Source organism: Pithys albifrons, chromosome 2, assembly GCF_047495875.1.
Source record: "Pithys albifrons albifrons isolate INPA30051 chromosome 2, PitAlb_v1, whole genome shotgun sequence".
NCBI lineage: Eukaryota > Metazoa > Chordata > Aves > Passeriformes > Thamnophilidae > Pithys > Pithys albifrons.
Window position 1 is genome coordinate 34,950,891 of NC_092459.1, and position 21,350 is coordinate 34,972,240.

The 21,350-nt window shown below is 39.4% G+C and overlaps 1 protein-coding gene and 1 long non-coding RNA gene across 5 annotated transcripts; both read left to right on the top strand.

The window, feature by feature from the left end:
• The first annotated feature begins 161 nt into the window (after window positions 1–161).
• LOC139668766 (uncharacterized) lies at window positions 162–2,057 on the top strand. Its single transcript, XR_011697122.1, has 3 exons — window positions 162–449; window positions 1,307–1,712; window positions 1,916–2,057. It is a non-coding gene; the product is annotated as an uncharacterized lncRNA (long non-coding RNA).
• Window positions 2,058–21,194, top strand: CFAP206 (cilia and flagella associated protein 206). Of its 4 annotated transcripts, XM_071548718.1 has the most exons (13): window positions 2,058–2,082; window positions 2,910–3,018; window positions 4,277–4,360; window positions 4,684–4,774; window positions 5,848–6,033; window positions 6,288–6,446; window positions 8,771–8,979; window positions 11,245–11,364; window positions 12,953–13,151; window positions 13,827–13,964; window positions 15,955–16,148; window positions 17,192–17,335; window positions 19,368–21,194. In XM_071548718.1, exons 2-13 carry the CDS (start codon window positions 2,911–2,913, stop codon window positions 19,596–19,598), a joined length of 1,863 nt encoding a protein of 620 aa, XP_071404819.1. In that variant the 5' UTR covers window positions 2,058–2,082; window position 2,910; the 3' UTR covers window positions 19,599–21,194. The 4 variants fall into 4 exon arrangements, with proteins under 4 accessions (XP_071404819.1, XP_071404820.1, XP_071404821.1 ...); XM_071548719.1 differs by lacking the exons at window positions 2,058–2,082; window positions 5,848–6,033 and having other exon boundaries at window positions 2,745–3,018; XM_071548720.1 differs by lacking the exons at window positions 2,058–2,082; window positions 2,910–3,018 and having other exon boundaries at window positions 3,133–5,481.
• Window positions 21,195–21,350: the final 156 nt, after the last annotated feature.

Sequence of the window (21,350 nt, forward strand, 5' to 3'; positions counted from 1 at the left end):
CTTCCCTTTCCTTCCTTCCCTTGCTTGCTTGCCTGCCTCCCTCTCTTCCTCCCTCCCTCATAAGAACACTGCTGGCAGTTCATAATTTTTGGATTCTAGTGCTATCTGAAATACAAGGTAATGCTACTGAAATGCTTAAAACAATAAAAAATTAAATTCTCAGTAAACTAACCTGCAAATACATTGTTCTTTCTTTGCAGCCTGCAAGCACGTAGGCCGTTGGATGTCTCCTACTGGGATTTACGAATGTGTACTGGCATTGGTGGCTTTTCAGAAGCTCTATGTAATGTAAACTTTTGCTAAAGAAAAATGCAGTAACACTGTGATATAGTCATTCATATTTATTCCCAATATTTTGTCTTCGGAATTAAGTGCTCTTTGGCATGCAGACATTCTACTGACAATAGCAAAACTGGATTTTTCAACACATGTCAGTTATTTCAATTGACGTAAGTTGTTCTTATATCTTATTTTTCCTCCAGGAAATAGTCAAGCAGACAATATGACTGTGAATATTGGTAACCCAGATGGGGGGAAGAGAGATATTAGGGTGTGTCTCCTTTTAATTTGGGATTGGGCACATATTTATAGAGAGACTCTACTTAGTCCTTACCTGCTGTGCATTGCCTTGCGTAGTAGAGCAGGCTTTAAGCATGTGACTGTTTTGGGTGAAATTAAACGTGAAGGAGGACCCTGGAAGTGCCTCTAATGCACTTCAGACACAAGCTGATCCCAGCTGCTGGGACCAGACTAAAACTAGTCTGAAGTAACAACTGCTAAAGTAGGTATGGTGTGACTGTCTGGTTCTCAGCACTAAATGCTTTGCAGAGATTGTGCTAATTGCAAATGTAGACACAGACATATGTTGAAGTAGTCTGTAAACTGTCTTTAAAAAGTCTTTAAATTGTCAAGACAAAATTGCACAATTATACAGGCTCTGCATGCATGCTAAAAACCTCGACAAATCCTACCTATAATTTCCTGCTCTTTAGGAAATTATTTGTGTTCTAAGCCTGTGAATTTGTCAGCAATTGCCTTGGACTGTTATAGGATGAGAACTGACTTTCTACAGCTGCAGATTCCACCTCTATCTCTACTGCACATAGTGTTTGGTTCAACTCAGTAAAATTGTCCACTTTTAGATGATAATTTTTTCAGAAGGAAGTGTTACCATCACTGCTTTGCACACCAAGTTTTATCATTGACTTATGAAATTTGCTTTTATAGAGAGAAACCTCGCACAGAGAAACTCCTTTAATCCCCAGAACTATATTCTTCTTTTCCTCTTGCTCCTCCTTACCTGCAGGTTCAGAAGAGCTGGTTCGTGAGTGATTTATCAGGAAACACAGAGGGAAATCTGAGGGATCCTAAGCTCACTAACAGCAACACACTTCTGCTCCAGGAAGGGAACTGAAAGCTTCTCATCCTGCAATTTGTGAAAAAAAGAAGTCCTATAGATTTTTATTCTCTTGATGAAAGTCTTGCTATAATTACTGAGCTTAAGGGTATTGACTTTTAAAATGTGAATACAGAAGACATGTTAAGAAGCCTCATAAGCTGTGCTACTAGAATGAAAACTGAGATTTCACAATGTCCTTTTGCAGGATTATTTTGATGCCTGTTCCACAGACCATCCCAAAGCGTAGCCTCCTTGCACTATACCTTTGTATACACGCTGACAACATGGATATAATTCTGCAGCTACTTGCCAGGTAGCGTAGTATCATCTTGGTTTTACTGATGAGTGATTTGTCTGAGGTCACAGTGGAAAAAAAAATTATAATCTTCATCTCATCGTGATTCTCAGCGAGTTCTCTCTGTCTGACCGCTTAAAGGGATAAAAATTAAATCAGTGGAAAACTGGTGTGTTTGTCAGCTGTTATCTCTGCATACACTGTTCCTTTTGATCTTACAGAACACTGGAACAGGCTGCCCAGTGGAGTCTCCCTCTTTGGAGACATTCAAATTCCCCCTGGATGAGTTCCTGTGTAACCCACTCCAGGTGACCATGCCTTGGCAGGAGGGCTGGACTGGATGATCTCTGGAGGTCCCTTCCAACCCTAATGATTCTGTGATATTGAGGTACATACACCTATGCACGGTATATATGTATCTTTATACATGCATATGCACGTATATTTATGCATACCTACTCACAGCCATAGCTGCAGGAATCCACATGCAGTTTTTTAGGTGTTTTTGTGCACCTAGATGTTTATGTATATACATTCCTAGGACGGTCCCGTGGTTTAAAGGAGAGCACTCCGGACTCCGAATCCCAAGGTCCTGAGTTCGAGTCTCAGTGGGGACCGTACCCTGGCAGTTCAATGCCTCCCTGCCATCCCATCCTGTCAGATTTCAGATGCTCAGCAGGATCAGCCCCGGTCAGTACCGGGTGCTGTGACAGTCCCGAGGACTTCACTGTCCCTGTCCAAGCTCGCTCGGCCGTGGCAGATGGACCTCAGGACTGAAACAGTGGGGCCAGTTCTGCGCACGCTGTGCCTCACCTAAAACATCCACTGTGCAGGCTGGGAGGGCACACCCACGTGGGGAGAGCCCTGCCCAAATCTTCGTTCGCGAAGTTTGGCCATACATACACATACGTTCCTAGGCCTCTACAGACACGTGTTTGGCATATATGCAGGCATGTATGTTTTGCATGCACACTAACCTAGCTATTCCGTATAAGCAGGTGTTTCTCTTGGAGCTGTCCATGGACACACACCCGCACCCGCCCTCCCAGGCTGTCCCGGCAGGCGGGATGCGGCGGCGTGTCCATGGCAACGCCCGGGGCCGCGTTGGGGGCCGCTGCCCGTTCGCCACCGGCCGGGCTCGGGCACAGCGGGACCGGGGGGTTCGGGGCCAGGGCAGGTGCTGCAGTACATGTAACCCCGCCTGTGCTTGCCCAGCATGTCCGGCGAGCTGAGCGACAGTGTCCTCAAGGGAATAATCCGCAAGGTCGGCCTGGAGTGCGCTGCGCAGGGACAAGCCCTCTCCGAAACCCTGGTGGCGTTCATGGTAGGAGCGAGTGACGCGGTCGGGGGTGGCGGCAGCTGAGGCTTTCAGCAGTGACAGGAGCCTTGGGATATCTCTGTGTCCAATTGTCTGCATTGAGAAATTTTCAGTATAGGGTCCTGAACACCTGAAAAGGTATTTTATTCCTCTGAAATGCCATCTATGTGAATGTAAAGCCCCAAGAAGGCTGCTGATCCTGAGTCTTGGAAATGCTCAGAGCTCTTTCTTAGTTTTCTTCTACAGGCAGATAAACCACTGTTTTCTTTCTAAAGTGAAAAAGATAAGTGTTCCCAAGTTTTAATAACGTTTCCACCCACTCTCATAAATGAACAAAAAGGCATGACACTTGGTGAATGTTTATTGCAGCATTTGACATTTATCTCTTCCCTCTATTGTGAAGGATTATTCTGTTTGTTTCTCTGCTTAGGCAGAGCCAGATAGTATAAATGGGCTGAATATTTGAAGGAATGGGCTTGGATCCCTCTTAAACTGAAAATGTAGTTTAATCAGTCTCAGTGTTGCCCTTGGTAGACAAGAATAAGCATCCTGAAAATATTAGATAGACACTTTGGCATCTCTTTGGAGACACAGCAGTGCTGCAGAATGTAGTCTGAATGTACCTGCAAAGCTGTGTCTGGAGCTTTTTTATTGATAATCAGCTCTTGATAAAACTTGTATATTAATGTAAAGTGTTCAAAATAGGACTGTTAATCTGCCATTTTTTCCCCTAAAGGTGACACTGTGGCTTTAGAAAATACATTGGGTTCAAAAGCAGTATTAATTAAGCAGGGAAATTTTAAGGAGTAAAGTTCCATACAAGTGACTGGCAAGACACCCAGCATGAACACCAGTTGCAAACATGGACATACTTTCCTGCATGCAGAAAAACTATGGATTTTTTACCCAAATGCTAAATGTTGACGCTGTTGCATATAACATAAGTGAGAACCTTATAAACAACTATGATGGATTTTTATAAAAGGTTACTTAGAAAAATATTTTCCCAGGTAATTTTTAAGCGACTGTATTTAAATATTTGTCAGTTTGTCTCACTAATATTTTTTTTCACTTATGCATGAGAACTGAGGTTGAAACTGGCAACACATGAAGTGAAGTTTGTTTCATTATCAAAGATTGAAGTGGTGAAAAAGAATGGTAAAGAAATATTGAATGCTTCTGAGATTTTTCAGAAAATAGAAGGTTAGTTGCAAAGAGGATATTTTGAGATGTAAATTAATATCTTTCTTTTGGCAATCTCTAGGTGAAAGCTGTTGTTTTAGATCCAAGAAATGACTTTAATATGGAACAAATCCTTACAGAAAAAGATATGCAAAATCTTATCCAGGTAATTCTGACATGATGTTGAATCCGTACTTAGGAGCACCTCCATGCTGTATAAGAACATTATTTGCTGCCTGTTCCTGTTACTAAAATGACATGAATACTATCAAAATTTTAGTGCTACTTTATTTTCATGGTTCTGTAGCTAAAGACTGGACTGTGCGTTTCCTCATGTAAATAAATGCCTTATACTGATACATGCCTTAGAGAGAGAGAATGGTAGCAAGAAGGCACTACAAGTGTTGTGAAACCTGTAGCACAGTCTGTGTCAGTTCAGACATTTCCCTAGAGATGAGAAAGAACTCACTTCTCTGACTCTCTTTGTAGCTCTGTGTTACCAGACTGCTTGACACAACAAATCCATCCCTGAGCACAATTAAGATGCAAGTTTACTTTGATATGAACTATGCAAATCGAGGTAATTTTGAATATGTTTTCACAGAAGGTGATGCTGAGTTTGGAATTTAATAATGCTCTCTGTAGGGCTAATAATGATTCTTGTAGAATGACTACTGGCAGTAAAGCAAAATAAAAATCCCAGGAGAAACATACTGCATAGGAATATGATGTTTCAGTATGGATACAGTAGGGAAAAAATGTACATTAGATTTGAGAGTACACTCTTCTCATCCTGTCTGAGAGATTTCCTGAATGTAATATATTAAATTGCTTGAGAACAATTATGCTTTCAGGTGTAATGGTTAGCTTCCTTCAGCAAGAAAAGCTTGCACTGCAGCCTTGTGTCTGAAAGTACTCAGAACTCCACTCATGTATCTGAAAGAAAACTGAGTCAATGTTTCTAACTGAGAGATGTGAGAAATCCTGAACAGTTACCATCTTAACCAAGTATGTTTTGGTCTCATCAGTGGTAATTTCATACAGTTTGAGAGTGGGAATGTGTAAGAAAAATGAGATGGGGAAAATGCCTCTGCTGTAAATGTAATTTCAGATCTCAATGGAACAGTAAAGGCTGGCTGGGAAACAGAAGACACAGAACAAGAGTAGACATTAAAAAGCCCCGTATTTCTCTGTGGGAAGATCATGTTTTCTTGTTAGTACAGATTAAAGGCAAAAATTAGTAGCACTAGGAAACTGCTCTTAAGTCTTCTGGACTCTGTAAGCTCAGTAAGTGCAGTTGGTTTCTGATATCCTGAGCAGTGTTCAAATTTCATCATGTAACTTCAGGTGTGTATGCAATGTGTGCATGTGTGTGTGTTCGATTCTGTTGCAGTCAGAGGAATCCAGAGTGCCAGAGACTTAATTTGGCTCACATAGTTCTTCTCTAGTGACTGATGTTAATCATGCTAATTATGTTAATATTTAATGCTACTGGTTTTATTTCTAACTATGGTACTATGAATATCTCTTCCATCTCCCTGTGCTTCAGATATCCTTAAACTGGTGCTCTGACTGTGGATCTGAATTGCACCCTCTGTATAGCCAAATTCCAAAGAATTTAGATAGCACTGTCTAAGTGTCCTTCTCTCCTAGCTGAATTACTCCATGAGCAGCAGTGTGTTCTGGAAGGAAAATTGGCTCCCATGGTCAGAGATATCACAAATAGTTGTCCTCATGTGCAAGAAGAAATGGAGGTGTATCAAAATATTGTTACCTATGTGCTGCTGAGATCTGGCCTGGGATCCCCAGCAGATATTGAGGCTGTCAGGGAGGTAACAGGTCAGTAAACTTCCAGCTGTGAAAACGGGCTTTTCTTACTGAAAGATAAAATTCCACCTTCTCTGTGCTGATCTTTAGATACAAATGTGGTAAACTGGGGTGAATGCTTAGTACCCAAACTCTCACTGCTCAGCCTTGAAGTGTAAATTTCCTACTTTCTGCAGTTGTTTGGGAGACAGTATTTTGCTTATTTAATGATTTTCTTTTCTGTTACCTCATACTGAGGTTTTTCTCCCCCTTTGTGATGGTTGTAGCTGCCTTGCAGAGTGTATTCCCCCAGACAGAGATTACTACTTTCATCTCACTCAGTAAGAAGGACAAAGAACAACAGCTGAAAAATCTTGCCATGCTAGTCACAGGAATTCGGTTGTACAACAAGGAGTGTGGGAATGGAGGAAGGAGCATTGATGACTGTAAGTAGACAACTGCTTTTGGGCTGTGTATTCCCAATATTTTCTTTCTGACCTTCTTCATTGGAACTGGTTTACCAATATCCCATCTCATTAGATAAACAGCTTTGAATCAGGGCCTGTAAACCTGAAGAAAAAGTACATTTTTACTACTGATTATTTGGTTCCATATAGACTACTACATTTTAGCTAAGAGGGAGCCATATGTGATTGATGTGTAAAGATTAGATGTATTAACTTCAAGCACCTAATTTACCTCATGTTAAGTTGCTTCCAGATCCTTTGCCATTAAGTGAATTAATTATGTAATATTTGCCTTTTAAAGCAGTTAATTACAGTCTTGAAAGGACACTGTCAATCCATTTACAAATTTCTGCTGAGTATGTGTGATGAGAACTGATGGAAGTTGCTGGGCCATTATCTGTATTCTGGTAATTAATGGTCTTGAAAGTATTTTGCTTTTTGAATCTTTCTGCTGCTTTAATAAGCAAAATATGTCAATGGCCATCCTGCAATTTTTCAAAAGCTGTATTCATGGTAGGGCAAGACTTTGATGTTCTTTTACTTTCTCTTTTCCCCCATGAGCTACATTATTTCTGTTGAGTTTACAATTAATCAAATAAATGGCGGGTCAGTGGAAATATTATGTGAGTATCCATGTAGTATTGCAGCTCAGTATGGAGACTTCTTTGTAAGAAAGGTCTGCAACCGAATTTTAGGGGAAAACTCTTTATTTTAAGATATCCAAGTTTCTGGAATAAAGACTAAAGCATGTACCTCTCCTGATAACAAAATTATGCCTTATGGGAAAGCAAAGCACTTGCTGAGCTAGATGGTATTATTTTAAGTAGGGAGAAAAAATATACCTACTGTATCAAAGAAAGAAGTAAACAACTGTCTAAATTTTGCTGCTTTTTTGTTCTCACATGCAAAGTGACACATTGCTGGTGTCCTGTTTTTATAATATATGCTTTCCCACAAATGTCACCTTTCTGTGTTGTGGCACTCTCTGTTTTAGATTTACTGGGCCTGGGTTACACTTTGAGGGAACCTTCAGCTGCTGTGGTTATACAAAAGGCATGATTCACAACATATTGTGGTCTTTCTCATGGAATCACAGAATCTCACTGTAATATCTGTGGGGTTTGTAATTGATTAATATAAATAATGTGATTGTTGATCCTGTTACATTTCTTAGGTCATTGTAAGATGGACTTCTTTGCAGTGACCTGCTTACATATCACTTTTGAATAGATGGAAAAAACACAGCATGAATGCTCTTAGGTTAGGAGGTTAAATGGATGTCTTTATGACCAAGGACAACAGTTAGACTGCTAAAGCCTTAATTTCAGTGTTGGCAGCAATCTTGCTGGGTTAGGGCTCTGCTTTGGCTTTTTACCCTACATCCAGGAAAGTAAATCGGCCAAGTGCTAAGCTCTCTTCACCTGTGGTTAAACTGCTTGTTACACCTTTGCAAATTTGCTTCCACTTCTAGCTTTGTTAAATCCAGCCTTTTTTTGCTCATGGGGTTTTGAGTAGACATACCTGAAACCTTATTACTGCTGTGCTGCTCACGGATAGTGCTGTCATCAGAAGTTCAGCACACAACAAGGAGCCACACTTAAAAAATGTAGCTAGGCCTTCTTATCCTATTTCCTTGCATAGGTGCCTGCTTAAATAACAAAACATATCAAAACATTCAGTGTAATGATTGTCTGATGTCAATAATGAAATAGTGAAGAAAAAAATTACTTATCATATATTATATATCAGCTAAAACGTGTTTTATTGACCTGTGCCATTTGTAGGAATCTGTGAGTTTTTTAAGTGCTAACAGTGAATTTTAACAACTACATAGGCATAATTTTTCATGTAGAATCTATCTTCCCTTTTCAATACTAATCTTAGGCTCAGAACATTGCTAGATCTCAAAATGTGCAGGAAATGGAGGGCCTGTTATTGTTATTAGTATTTTTTCAAGTTAGGAAACTGAGAATTGAAAATTGTGTAGATTATCTGAAGTCTGTCAGGAAACCCATGTCAGTTGTAGCAACAGAATGGCTCTACTATAAAGCAATTTTTTCACACTCCTTGACTTGACTGTGATATTTCCACACTTGTAATTCTACATATTTGAAATGACCTGACTAGTAAGATACAGTGGTTGAATCTGGTATGCAACTATTTAGAAATGCATGAATAGGACAAAACTGAGAAATCAAAATTTTGTTGGAAGGCTACTATGTCCAAATACTACACTTTAACCTCTTGATAATGATTTCATTAATTCTTTTTATACATATCTCTTATTTATCCCATATGAATAGTGCCAGCCATTCTGAATGAAGCCATTCCATCAGCTACACAGACTGTCGATGAAGGTCTCAATACTTGCCACATGCTAGCCTACAAGTACACAGCTCTGTTGGAATCCATGCAGGAAGACCCTCACAGATATATGCAGCTTAGTTCTTTTAAATTAAAAGAAGCACTATTCCATGTGAGACAGTATGAGGCCTTCCTTTGCATCCTTTTGGTAAGATACCATCATGTGATGTCCTGTGGGGTGTTATTGCTGTTCGAATGTATTCAAGTAACCTACTTGTACAGGAGAGAAATATCAGAAAAATGATCCAGAAATAAATGAAATGAAATGTATCTCTAGGTAAAGAATCACAGAACCATAGATGGTTTAGGTCAAAAAATACATTTAAAATTATCTAGTCCAACCATTAAGCTGGTACGGCCAAGTCCACCATTTAACTGTGTCTTTAAGTGTGACATCTACACATCTTTTCAATACCTTCCAGGATGGGGACCCAACTGCTTCCCTGGGCAGCCTGTTCCAGTGCTTGACAACCCTTTCTGGGCAGAAATTTTTCCTAATATCCAACCTAAACCTCCAGTGGTCCAACATGAGGACATTTCCTCTCATCCTGTCACTTATTACTACAGGAGAGGAGACTGACCCCCACCTGGCTACAACCTCCTTTCAGGTACATGTAGAGAGTGCTAAGGTCCTGTCTGAGCTTCCTTTTCTCCAGGCTAAACATCCCCAGCTCCCTCAGCTGCTCCTCATAAGACTTGGGCTCCAGATCCTTCACAAGCATGTTTGCCCTTCTCTGGACACACTCCAGCACCTCAATGACTTTCTTGCAGTGAGAGGCCCAGAACTGTACACAGGATTCAAGGGGCAGCCTCACCAGTGCCAAGGGAACTATCATTTCCTTTTCCTGCTGCCCACACAGTTTCTGATACAGGCCAGGATGCCATTGGTCTTCTTGGCCACCTGGACACACTGCTGGCTCATGATCAGCTGCTGCTGACCAGTACCCCCAGGACCTTTTCCACTGGGCAGCTTTCCAACCACTCTTCTCCAGGCCTGTAGTGCTGCACATGGTTGTTTGGACCCAAGTGTAGGACTCAGCACTTCACCTTGTTGAGACTCATACCATTGGCCTCAGCCTTTTGATGCAGCCTATCCAGATATCTCTGCAGGGCCATCCTACCCTCCAGCAGATCAACACTCCTACCCAACTGGATGTCATCTGCAAACATACTGAGGGTGCATTTGATCCCTTCATCCAGATCGAAAGATAGTAAACAGGGCTGGCCCAAATGCTGACCCAGCCATCAGCTGGATTTAACTCCATTAACCACCTCTATTAACAGGAGGCTGAACATGATCCAACAGTGTGCCCAGGTGGCCAAGAAGGCCAGTGGCATCCTGGCCTGTATCAAGAACAGTGTGGCCAGCAGGATGAGGGAAGTGATCTTTCCCCTGTACTCTGCGTTGGTGAGGTCACACCTTGAGTACTGTGTTCAGTTCTGGGCCCCTCAGTTCAGGACAGATATTGAGGTGCTGGAGCAGGTCCAGTGAAGAGCAATGAGGCTGGTGAAGGGACTGGAGCACAAGTCCTATGGGGAGAGGCTGAGAGAGCTGGGGTTGTTTAACCTGGAGAAGAGGAGGCTCAGGGGTGACCTCATCACTGTCTAGAACTACCTGAAGGGAAGTTCTATCCAGGTGGGGGTTGGTCTCTTCTCTAAGGCAACCAGCAGTAGAACAAGAAGGCACAGACTTAAGCTCTTCTAGGGGAGGTTTAAGTTGGATATCAGAAAGAAATTCTTTCCAGAGAGAGTAATCAGGCATTGGAATGGGCTGCCCAGAGAGGTGGTGGATTCACCATCCCTGGAGGTTTTTAAGAGACTGGATGTGGCACTGAGTGCCGTGATCTAGTAATCATAGTGGGGTTGGGTCAAGGGTTGGACTTGATGATCTCAGAGGTCTCTTCCAATCCAGTTGATTCTATGATTCTAGTTTGTGTATTGATACTCTGCCCCAAAAGGTATGAGAGAAAAAAAATCTCCTTGATCAATCTATAAATCATGTTAGTTTTAGTATGCAATCACCCCCAAAATTTAGGGAATCATCAGAAGTCTTAAAGACATATAATTTAAATTCTTGTTTTGTTAATGAAAAGCTTTACATTTGTCTTTTGAGAAACTGCAGGGGTTTATTAGTCTTTCCTCTGTATTACAAAGTACTGAAAAATATTTTTTAAATTCTCTTCATTGTGAAAGAGAATTTATAAAAATTATTAGTATATGTTTGAGTGAAGTGCTTGGTTTTATACCTGAACTTTTAAGGAAAAATGTGTTTTGTGGAAAGCTAGGGTGCATTTCATTCCTTAAAACAGTTGTCTGAAAATAGGTGCATGAAGAGATTCAAGCAAATACTTATTACTAAATACTTGATCTTTTGAGTTTTATACTCCTTACCTGAGGTAAGTTCTCTTTCCAGTCTGATGCAATTACCAGCGCTCAAGAAGTTGAATCATTGAATGTTCAGCTTGCAGTAACAATGATGCAGTTGAAAAACACAGTGCAGGATAAGATTTCCATAGATACTAAAGAAGTTTTTGTAAGTATTACATGAATGGAAGACCCTTTTTTTTCTTAATTATAAAAAAAAAATTATTAAAAAATACTTTGCTGGTATTTTTTAATAATTTGTGTTAAGAAAAAGGCTACATTATTTTCTCTCTGTTATAATAGTATCTGTGATTTTTGAAGGGGCATCTAAACTAACAGACGATCTCAAGGTAAGAAAAAAGCAAAGTAAAAAGGGGAGCTCTTGAGTTATTTGTCAGTATTTTTATGTTTACAGAGATACTATCCTTTTGTGTGTGTGTAAATATTCTTTCCTATTCCTTGCAGAAGCTGTAAGAACATAATGATTATAAAAAACAGCCCTTCAAGTGTGTGATTCTTTTAAAATCTCTTCGGATAGCAATCCCTGTAATTACAGTATGACTCACTGATAAAATTTTTCTAAAGAAAGTGGATTTCTGTGATGGAGATTTTGGTCTCTTTTTCCCTTGCAATAGCTTCTGAACCTGTTGGCAAGTTTCAGTCACATTTCTCAGAGTCCAAAGTTCTCAAAATATGTAATTTTCTGCAAGTTTTGTAGAAAACAGAGCAACTAAAGAGACACAATTACAGCCCTCTTAAGATCAAGTCTGGAATGGTTTGTGTGTTTTCTGGCCAGTGGGCAGCCAGGGAAGGTACCTCTGCACAGCTGTCATTCTGTACTGTTTCATCATGGCTGGGAGCTACAGGATATGGGAGGGAGGTGTTGGGGGAAGAGGGAATAAGTGATATGAACTACGGGTATTATGAAGAAGGGTTCTTGATGACTCTGTGAAAACCTGGGATTATTATGCTGGGATGGTGTAAAGGAAATGGAAGTGAAATACATCAGAAACCAGCTTCATTTAATCTGTTTTTCATGGAACAGCCCATTATTTTGTGTGATATGTTTATTATTTTAATTCCGTGTGGTTAGCTGCTGAACCAGCATTCAATTTGTGCATAGATTATTTTTCATCATTCTGAGCTAATTATTAGAATGCAAAATAAAGTCTGCTATGGAGGAAGAAGGAAGGAAGATATGTTGGCGTCACTTCTGGGACTAGCAGCTTTGCCCTGAGTCCTCTGCCACTCTGAAGAGGTCTCTTTAATTTGACACACAGGATGGCCAGAGGGCTGTGGTACCAAGTCACTCTGGAAACAGGGCAGACAAAATAGCAAAACCTGACAGTTTGTACCTCTACTATAGTCTTACCTCATTTGGTAATTAATCAGGTGTATTTCTTCTGGTCCTTGTTCCTCTGCACCTTATTTCCAGTATATAACTGTATGGCCAGTGAAGTGCTCAATTCCAAGCATGGTCTCAGAGTTACATATTTGGGAAAGTCTTTGGAGTAAAATGTAGAAAAGTACCTTCCTGGCCTGGCGTTGACATGCTGGATGTACTTTGGATATGCTTTGGGCATATCTGATGGAAGCTCCTCTTAAAATGTCTGGGAGTTTCCCTGAAATTTCTGGTTGCTGAAGGCCTTGGAGCTCAGCCCTGCTTTGTTCATAGCAGAGATTGCTGTGCACTGCACTTGGGTTACACTGCAGACATAAAACAAATCTGAATTTCAGGTCATTTTTTTATGTTCTAGCCTCTGTTTCTTGAACTTTCTAAACTCTGGACCAGCTTTCAGGATGAAATGCTACTGCTAAGCTTCCTTACAAATATGACTAACAGTCTGAAGCAGTTCTTGGAAATCCAGTCACAGCTTTTTCCTGAGGCAGTGCTAACATCTCTTCTGGAAGGAGTGACTGTGAAAAGTGACGAGGAAAGGATAAAAGAAACCATGGGTACAGAAAGTCAATATTTTTGTTTTCTTTCATTGTCCAAGATTTTGTGGTTTGAATTTTCTTTACAGAAGGTGCTACCTATTGATTTTTTAATATTCAGAATTTGCAGAGTAAGTTAATATAAGCCTGGTAGTGTGTAGATTTATTTTTTATGTAGTGTAACTTGGGATTTTGTTTTTGTGTATAAAATTAAAATACAGCTACTAGATACAAACATACCTTACAAAAATGTCAAAATTATCAGAGACTATTTATACTTTTTTAAAAAAATTAATTTCTTGAGTTTATTTATGCCTTTTTATACCTTTCAGAACTTCTGGAATGGAGTGGATAAAAGCTAATTTAACGGGGCTTTGGTTACTGGAAATGTTTGTTTGTGAGGTGGTATCCCTAGGAACCAAGTTTTACACCAGGGAATTTGTAATGCATGGATGGGTGGAAACAAAACAGAAGAATAAGATATTACCTTCCTGTTGTTTCTGCTGTTTCTAAAGAAAACTAACACTACTAAAGAAGGCTCTCATAAGATCGATTTTTTGAGTAGGTTCTCTTTAAAGACAGGACTAAAGCTTGAATTTGGAGATCTTGGCACTGCAGGTCATCCTGTAACATTATTATATCTTAAACACCTGATGTTAGATACTGAAATCCTTCCTTTGTTAAATAATTTCTTAGGAACCAGAGTGACTGTTTCTGATTTCAAGAACCAAGAATGGCTTTTTCCAGAGACTACTGATAATTTTAATCAATTGGCAATCCAGTACCGCAGTTTCTGTGCACATGCAATTGGTGTGAAAGGGCTCACCCTACCAGGTATGCCTTGTAATTAGACATTTTCCATACTATTTATGTATACTAGTACTAGGGAAATGTAAAGGTGTTCTGAATGCATTCTCTTATGTCAAGGCTGTCTATCCACATCTGTAATTTGCACCCCAGATAACTTATTTCTCCTGTTAAGTATTTTTCTTTTTAAAATACACAAATAAACTATCCTAAATAGAAGGTAGGAGGGCTTCAAGAGAAAGAGGCATGAACAAGTAGAGGCACTAACAAGATGGGATGGATAAATGTTTCTTCCTGTCGTATTTGCATCGGTGTAACTTACACTGCAGCTGAATACAAGTTTGTTTACTGTTGTTACTGTGCTGTAAAACAGGCACAGGAAAATGGTTAATCCTTCTGTTTTGTGTATCCTGTGTTGCAAACACACCCATTCATGGCTACATTATATGTATTTTTAAGTAGTCATTATAAAGTACTAAAAATCTTCTCTGAAAATAATGCAAAAGTACACCTGATTAAGCCAACTGATCGTAGGAAATTTTTGTGTCTCTTCTAAGCTCATTTGTCTTGAAAGCATGCCTTATTTCAGCTCCCTCAGTCCATGTTTTCTGTCTCCCTATCCTTTACAGAACCTATCTATCTAGAGATTTTTTAAGCCTACAGGAGGTTGAGAGGAAAATATTGCCATTATTTATCAGTATAAAGAATAGAGATTTTAACAGCAATATAAATTGCTTACACTTATTTATATTGCATATGAGAACAACTGTCCTGAGCTGGACTGAAGGTCTCTCTAGCCCTGTATCTGATTACTGGATGAGGACAGTCATGAACACTTAAAGATTATGAGAAATTAAGTAGGAATGGTCCTTCCTTAATTATATCCTTCCTTGTTCTGGCAGTCAGTGGTTATGGGATTTCCTCAGATAAATGTTGAGCCTGTAACCTTCTGCTGAATAATCCTTCATACAGGTTTTTCATTTATCTAATTGGTTTTTGAATCCATCTAGAGTTTTTCATGGCATATTCTTATTGTCAAGAGTCCCACAATTTATATATGCTATGAAAAGATACCTTTTTTGAGATAGTTTTAAGCTCTGGCTTGATAATTGCATCAAGACCTCATAGTCCTTCTATTAGGAAAATTAGGAAATAGTAATTTTATATTGCACACAATTCATCCTTTTATAACTCCATATCATAATATTTCTTCTCAGTTGTTTCTTTTTAATGTTGAGGAGGCCCCTTTTTTTAACCTCTCCATCTGTGAAAGCTATTGCTAGCCTCTGATCACTCCCAGCTCCCTTTCATTTTTTCTGTTATGTCAGAACAAAATGTATTGTTACAAGTGCAGTGTACAGGTTGTCATAATGCTGATTTTCTTCTCCTCCTCTTTTTGCATCCTAATAATTCCTGACATCCTTTTTGCTTTTCAGACTGCCACTGGGTAGTGTCATTTAGTATTTTCAAGACACTGTCTGTAATGATTCCAGGTCTTTCCTGGGCAATGATATCCGACACAGAGCCTGCCACTATCCCTGAACTCAATTTCTGTTCTCCTGTATAAGTTATTTGGCCTTTATTGACACTTCATTTTCTCTGTTAATTTATTGTTCAGCTTCTCAGCTGCTTTATCTGCTTCTTCAGTTAATTTCCCTTTGATATAGATGCACTGCTGATTTACAGTCAGATGTTTTCTGGAGATTATAGGGGAAACGTGTGGGTATAGACTGGTTTCTTATGCCTTTGCAACAGATATTTTATCTCTCATTTTTCTGAGACATGCACTAGGGCATGCCAGATCTAAACTGATCAAAAGCAGTTATGCTGACCTAAAAAATATTTTAAAACCTTTCTTTCAGGGTTTTATTCTGATCTCAGAAAAAAAGAAAGAAGTGAAGCTGACTTGAGGGAAACACAGAATCTTCATTAAAAGTGTCTTTTGTATTGGATATCATGCTGCTCATTATTTTATTTGGTGGGGTTTATTTTGGGCTGGTTTTCTTCTCTCTTTAAGGAAATCCTGCACTTGGAATTTTGAAGCACAAGGGGAAATGTTATGTTTTCAGTTCAAAAGAAGCTGCATACACCTTTGCTCAAGATCCAGATAAATTCATTCAGTTGAATGTAGAAAAAGCAAAAGAATACGCAGAGCTAATTCAATTGCTTGAGCTCCATCATCAGTTTGAATACCTTCTTCCACATGCACAGGTACACACTGCCCGTGCCTTTTGCTAAACAGCTGTTGGGTCACTGGTTGGTCTGTCCTTTCTAGAACATAAAGGGAACAGAATGATACCCTCTCAAGGAAAGAAGTAATATCATACAGAATGTCTGAAGATCCATCTTTTCCAGGTCTTCAGGGTTGAAGAAACATTTTCACTCCATGTCATTCTCACCTTATCTCTTCATAGGAGAATATGTAGACCCAAAGGATTGCGACAGCAATGAAAGCCAGTTAGTTCATAGCTTAGGAAGGTCCTATGTCTGATGTTTCTTTTCCTCATTTTTGCAGAAGTAGCTTAAAGGAACAGTAAAAAAATGCAAAAGAAGATAAGTCAGATACCATATTAACTGGAGTTTTAGCTTAGCAGTCCATCCGTGTGTGCTGGATGAGGGGGTAGTGATATCTGAGGACAGGAGTTATGGAATATATTACAAAATAGAGGGGGACTCGTTAATAATAAATGTGACAATGCTACTATGTGAAATCCAAAGACTTGATTTGGATTCAGAGACATTATCTGTGATCCACTGTGAATTTCAGGTCCCTAGCAGTGGAAACTGAAGTCTTGAACTGGCCCTTACTGTGAAAGGTATAGTTTATAACCTGGCTCTAGCAGAGATGTAAGCACATCTCCCAATTATGATTTGTGATATTTAGTCCATTCATAAAGACAAACTGAAGTGCCTGCATCATAAAATACTAGTTGTGGTGGTGGTGATTGGACACCTTTTTACCAAGATCCAGTGATTATTCACTTGCTCAGGATGTGGGAGTCTCAGCTATGGCCTCTGCCTAAAGGGTTTTCTGTCAGAAATTAAATCCATCAAATACTTAATGGTTTCTTCTTTTTTAGCAGGGGCAAGGGAAACAAAAATATTCTTGAATGTAAAAATCATTATCCACTTGTGATTTGCAGGTCTCTATTTGCTTTTAAAATGTATCATATCCGTATACTATTTCTCTTAGATGTCTGTATTCTTCTCATTAATGCCTTGCTTGGTTTTGGTCGTTTTTTTTTTTCATCCAGGCCAGAATTGCAGACAAATGTCTGATGAAACCAATTGCAAAATGTGACAGTAGTACTCAGACTGATACTCATATCTTGCCTCCAACTATTGTGAGATCCTATGAATGGAATGAATGGGAGCTGAGAAGAAAAGCTATAAAATTGGTTTGTATTGTTATTACCAGATTTTTATTGTTCTATAAGAAAGATGAGAATAAATTATTCTAAACTTTTGTCTTTTGCAACTTAAATCCAATCTTTTACTCAAAGACATACACTTTGTTACAACTGGCTCAATATCTTTTTTCTGTGAACAGATGCACTATGAAGGCCTCTGGTCTGCTAGGTGGCCTATTTTCTTTCTGTTGTGTTTTTTTCTTTGTTTGTTTGGCTTTTTGGGTTTTTTGCCAAGAAATCTCTAACATTATAGAAGGAAACTAAAACTGTGGACTGAAGAGTGTTGCCAGTGTTGACTGGCTTATAAAGGATTCTAAGAAATAGTTTTTTTCTGAGATATATAAAGAAGCCAATTAGGTTTCCAGGAGGCTAAGCAAAAAAACCTCCTTTCCTTCAGTACAGGACAAAAGTACATAAATAAATGTAAGATGTGGTCAGTGGTTTCTCTTTAGCATAAGCAGAAGTGGATGTTTTCCAATAGCAGATCACGAAGACCATTCACAAGCAAATTTGTAGCTCATTAGTTTGACCTCTTTAGGGAAAGTACTTTAAAGTACTAAGGGTGTTTTTAGCCTCAGCTGTCTATGCCAGGGATTAGTGATGTGGAGTTAAAATAAAAACTCCCAGATGCCTGCAAAAGTGTTTTGTCTATGGCAATTTGTAATATGGAGGTGATAAAACGTTTGGAATCAAAATGCTAAAATAACAGAAATAGCTTACATTGCATCAGTGAATTTGGTACTTTAGGGGAGCACTGTACAGGGAGCTGGTTTTATTAGAGGATAAACTCAGATGCTTTTGAGTTTTTTTCCTGTTCCTACTTAGCCAGAAAACTTGTAGTGCTATGAAATGTTAAACTGTTACTTTGTTAGAGCACCTATTTGCTGTTAGAAGCAAAATTTTCACCTCACATTTGTTTCTCCATGCAAGCACCGCTCCTTACAATAGCATACATTCAGTTTTCAAGAGGGATGAACTTAGCAGAGAACCAGTACCTCATGCCCACTCTTATCTTAGTTGTCATTAAAACCTTCAGAAACAAAAGGACAATGTATTGTCTTTCTTCACTTGTCATCTCTTCTGTAAGTTTCTTATTGTTCCTTTCTGTATTTTCCTTGATAACTGTGCCGGAGATTCAGTTGTAGATTAAGGTACCAGAATGTGCCTACATAGAGGTGTTTCACCTTCAGTTCCACCTTCAGTTTCACCTCTCTAGTGAAATCTGGAGAATATTTTGACTTGCACTGATACAAACACCAAATCTGGCCAACTTTATCACTCTCCAGCTTCTACTGACTCCAGTCTCTGCTGACTGGACTGGACGCCAGGGACTTTCTCACATGAATCCCATGGCATGAGATTGTATGTTGAATATTTCAATGAAAATATTGTGTCACACGATTTACAGTGTTTTGTATCATTGCTGACATGGAAACCTCAGTGGAATAAGGATCCTTTTGTTTCAAGTGCTGGCTTTGTAATATTAACAGTTTGTGAGAAGTAGTTTTGTGATTGTATCTACAGCAATTTCTGTGATGAAACAGAGCTTTAATTGTAAATTACCTAACTTTTGCACCTTGTCAAGGGGTTACTAAGCAATGTTATGAAAGAAGGCATTTTTTCACTTTTATCTGACGCTTTGTGACACCAACCCATAAACCTCACCAGTTTGGTAGAAACCAGACAAAGACTGGAAGAGCTCGGCATAAAAACACTTCATTCTAATAAAACAAAGGCTTCAGCACTTAACAAAACTTACAGGACAATGGCCAATGGAAAATAGGAAATTAAGAGACTCACTTAAAATTGTGTGGTCTACATACAGTGCTGTTCACACATCTTGTTAGTTCAGGAGTTACCAAATCACAGTCGCAAATGTGTACTGACAGTAGGATAAAGTGGGCCATGTTCCAGGTGTGTGAAGCCCATAGATGTAGAACACAGAAACACACCTAAGTATGTACTAATGCTAAATGTCCAAACAAAAATTTGCTTAATCTGATTCTTTTTCTGCCTTTAGGCCAATTTGCGTCGCAATTTAACTCACTCCATGCAGACTGATCTCAGCCATATGAAAAGAGAGAACTTCACCCAAGTGTACTTGCCAAAAGCTGTCAGCACCCAGACTAAGCGTGACAACTCAAGCAATGTACCCAAACCACAGATTTTCTTGAAAGGTCTCCGAGGAGGATCCTCTCCTACTACTCATATGGTCAAGGTAGACTTAACAAGAGCAGTAGATGAAACCTAAGTGGAGGTGAGAAACCTGAAGACACATATTGAATGTGTATATAAAAATCCCTGAATATATTTGCATTAAGATACTAAAGATTTTGCTGTGTCTGTTGATTCCAGGAGCATTTGTCTTGCTTCATTTATCTTATCTGTTGTGGCTGCTGACTGGCCTTAAGAGAGAGAAATGATAAACCTGAAGCACAGAGATTTCAAACAGCTGTTTTTAATCAAGATGTTCCCAAGGATTTTCACCTGAACTAACATTTAAATGTGTATTGTATGGTCTGGGATTTTCTTGAAGTTTAAATCCAAGTTTTGCTTGTTGAAACACTGTCATTGAGTGAAATTAAACTTATTCCAAGGGAGTCACCCAAATGTCACAGCTCCAGCCTAAGAGCACAGTTGTCAGGAAGATAAAACAAGCAAAATAAAACCAGTCTGGGTCTTTGGGCCTGCCCATTTGTGCAGCCCAAGACAGGGAGGTTGAAAAACCACTGAGATTAGCTCAGTTGGTTAAAACTTGGTTGCAATAATACCAAGGTCAGGGGTTCAATCCCCTATGTGGGCCATTGACTTAAGAGTTGGACTTGATGATCCTTGGGGGTCCCTTCCAACTCAGAATAGTCTGTGAAATAAAAAATATGAAAGCACTTGTTTCTGTGAAATAAAAAAGGGGATCTGTCTTGGATGGCTCTTGACAGCCCTTTGGATCTCTAGTAATTAATGTATTTGTTGGCTAAAACCGCGTGCTGGTGAGCACATGCAAAGCTTTTTGAAAGCTGTTTTGTTGTGTTTGAAACACTAAAGCACAAAAGGGAAAGGTTTTTAGCTTTGTGTCATTGTGTCAGGGAAATATGTTCCAGGTCTGATTAATGCAACTGCAGTCAGTATTTCTGTTTGTGATAACCGGCATCGTTTGAGCTTTGAGATGAAACATCTTCTCAAATGGAACTAGGGGATCTTCAACACAGAGATTCTTTTCACAGCAACAAAGAACTTCACAAGTTGTTATCTACAAAATGTCCAGGTGCACAAATGTGATTGCTTAGGTGTGCTAAGGTTTCTAAGCCTCTTTTCTTGTGTGCAGTGTGGTGCATTGTGGTTTCCTGGGTCATTGTCACACAAACTTGTGACAATGAAGCTCGAAGATTCAAGCTGCCGACTGATTTTTCTGGGGCATTGTGCAAGGTAGCATTCCCTTTTTGTTTAGTTGTTTCCAAGGTATCTGGCTTCACTTTTAGAAATTACACAACTGGGACAAATCCACAAAGCATTATTAAAATAAGAAGGAGCAGAAGGGGAGCGCTAACAAAGGACTTTGCTAAATTGTTTTTCCCTAACTGGTTTTATCTTTTGGGAAAATAAACTAATCAGTAGCAGCCAGATGTGCTGCTCCTCCCTGTTTTTAAATGATGAGCTGGCACCAATGATTAGATTTATTAGTAAAAATATGAATGCGATTTCCAGCTGCAGCTTTAAAAAAAAATGAATAAAAAAGAAAAAACCCCTCTTGCTGCCTTATTAAATACTTTCTGTGTATTTTTCTCTGTATTTTTACCATCATTCACTTTGAAGCTTTTAAGTTACAATTCTTATCAACACTCTGGTATTTCAGTGTTATTCCAGGTCTGTACAGGCTGCCCAGGGAGGTCGTGGAGTCTCCCACTGGGGACATCCAGACCCCGCCCGCTCCAGGTGCCCCTCCTTGGATCATCTCCAGAGGTCCCTTCCAACCCTGACCATTCTGTGATTTCAAGAACCCATAAAC

Coding starts and splice junctions, on each gene's coding strand:
- CFAP206 (XM_071548718.1), top strand. CDS start 2,911: ATGTCCGGCGAGCTGAGCGACAGTGTCCTCAAGGGAATAATCCGCAAG. Junction 3,019..4,276: donor AAACCCTGGTGGCGTTCATG/GTAGGAGCGAGT, acceptor GGCAATCTCTAG/GTGAAAGCTGTTGTTTTAGA. Junction 8,980..11,244: donor CCTTCCTTTGCATCCTTTTG/GTAAGATACCAT, acceptor TTCTCTTTCCAG/TCTGATGCAATTACCAGCGC.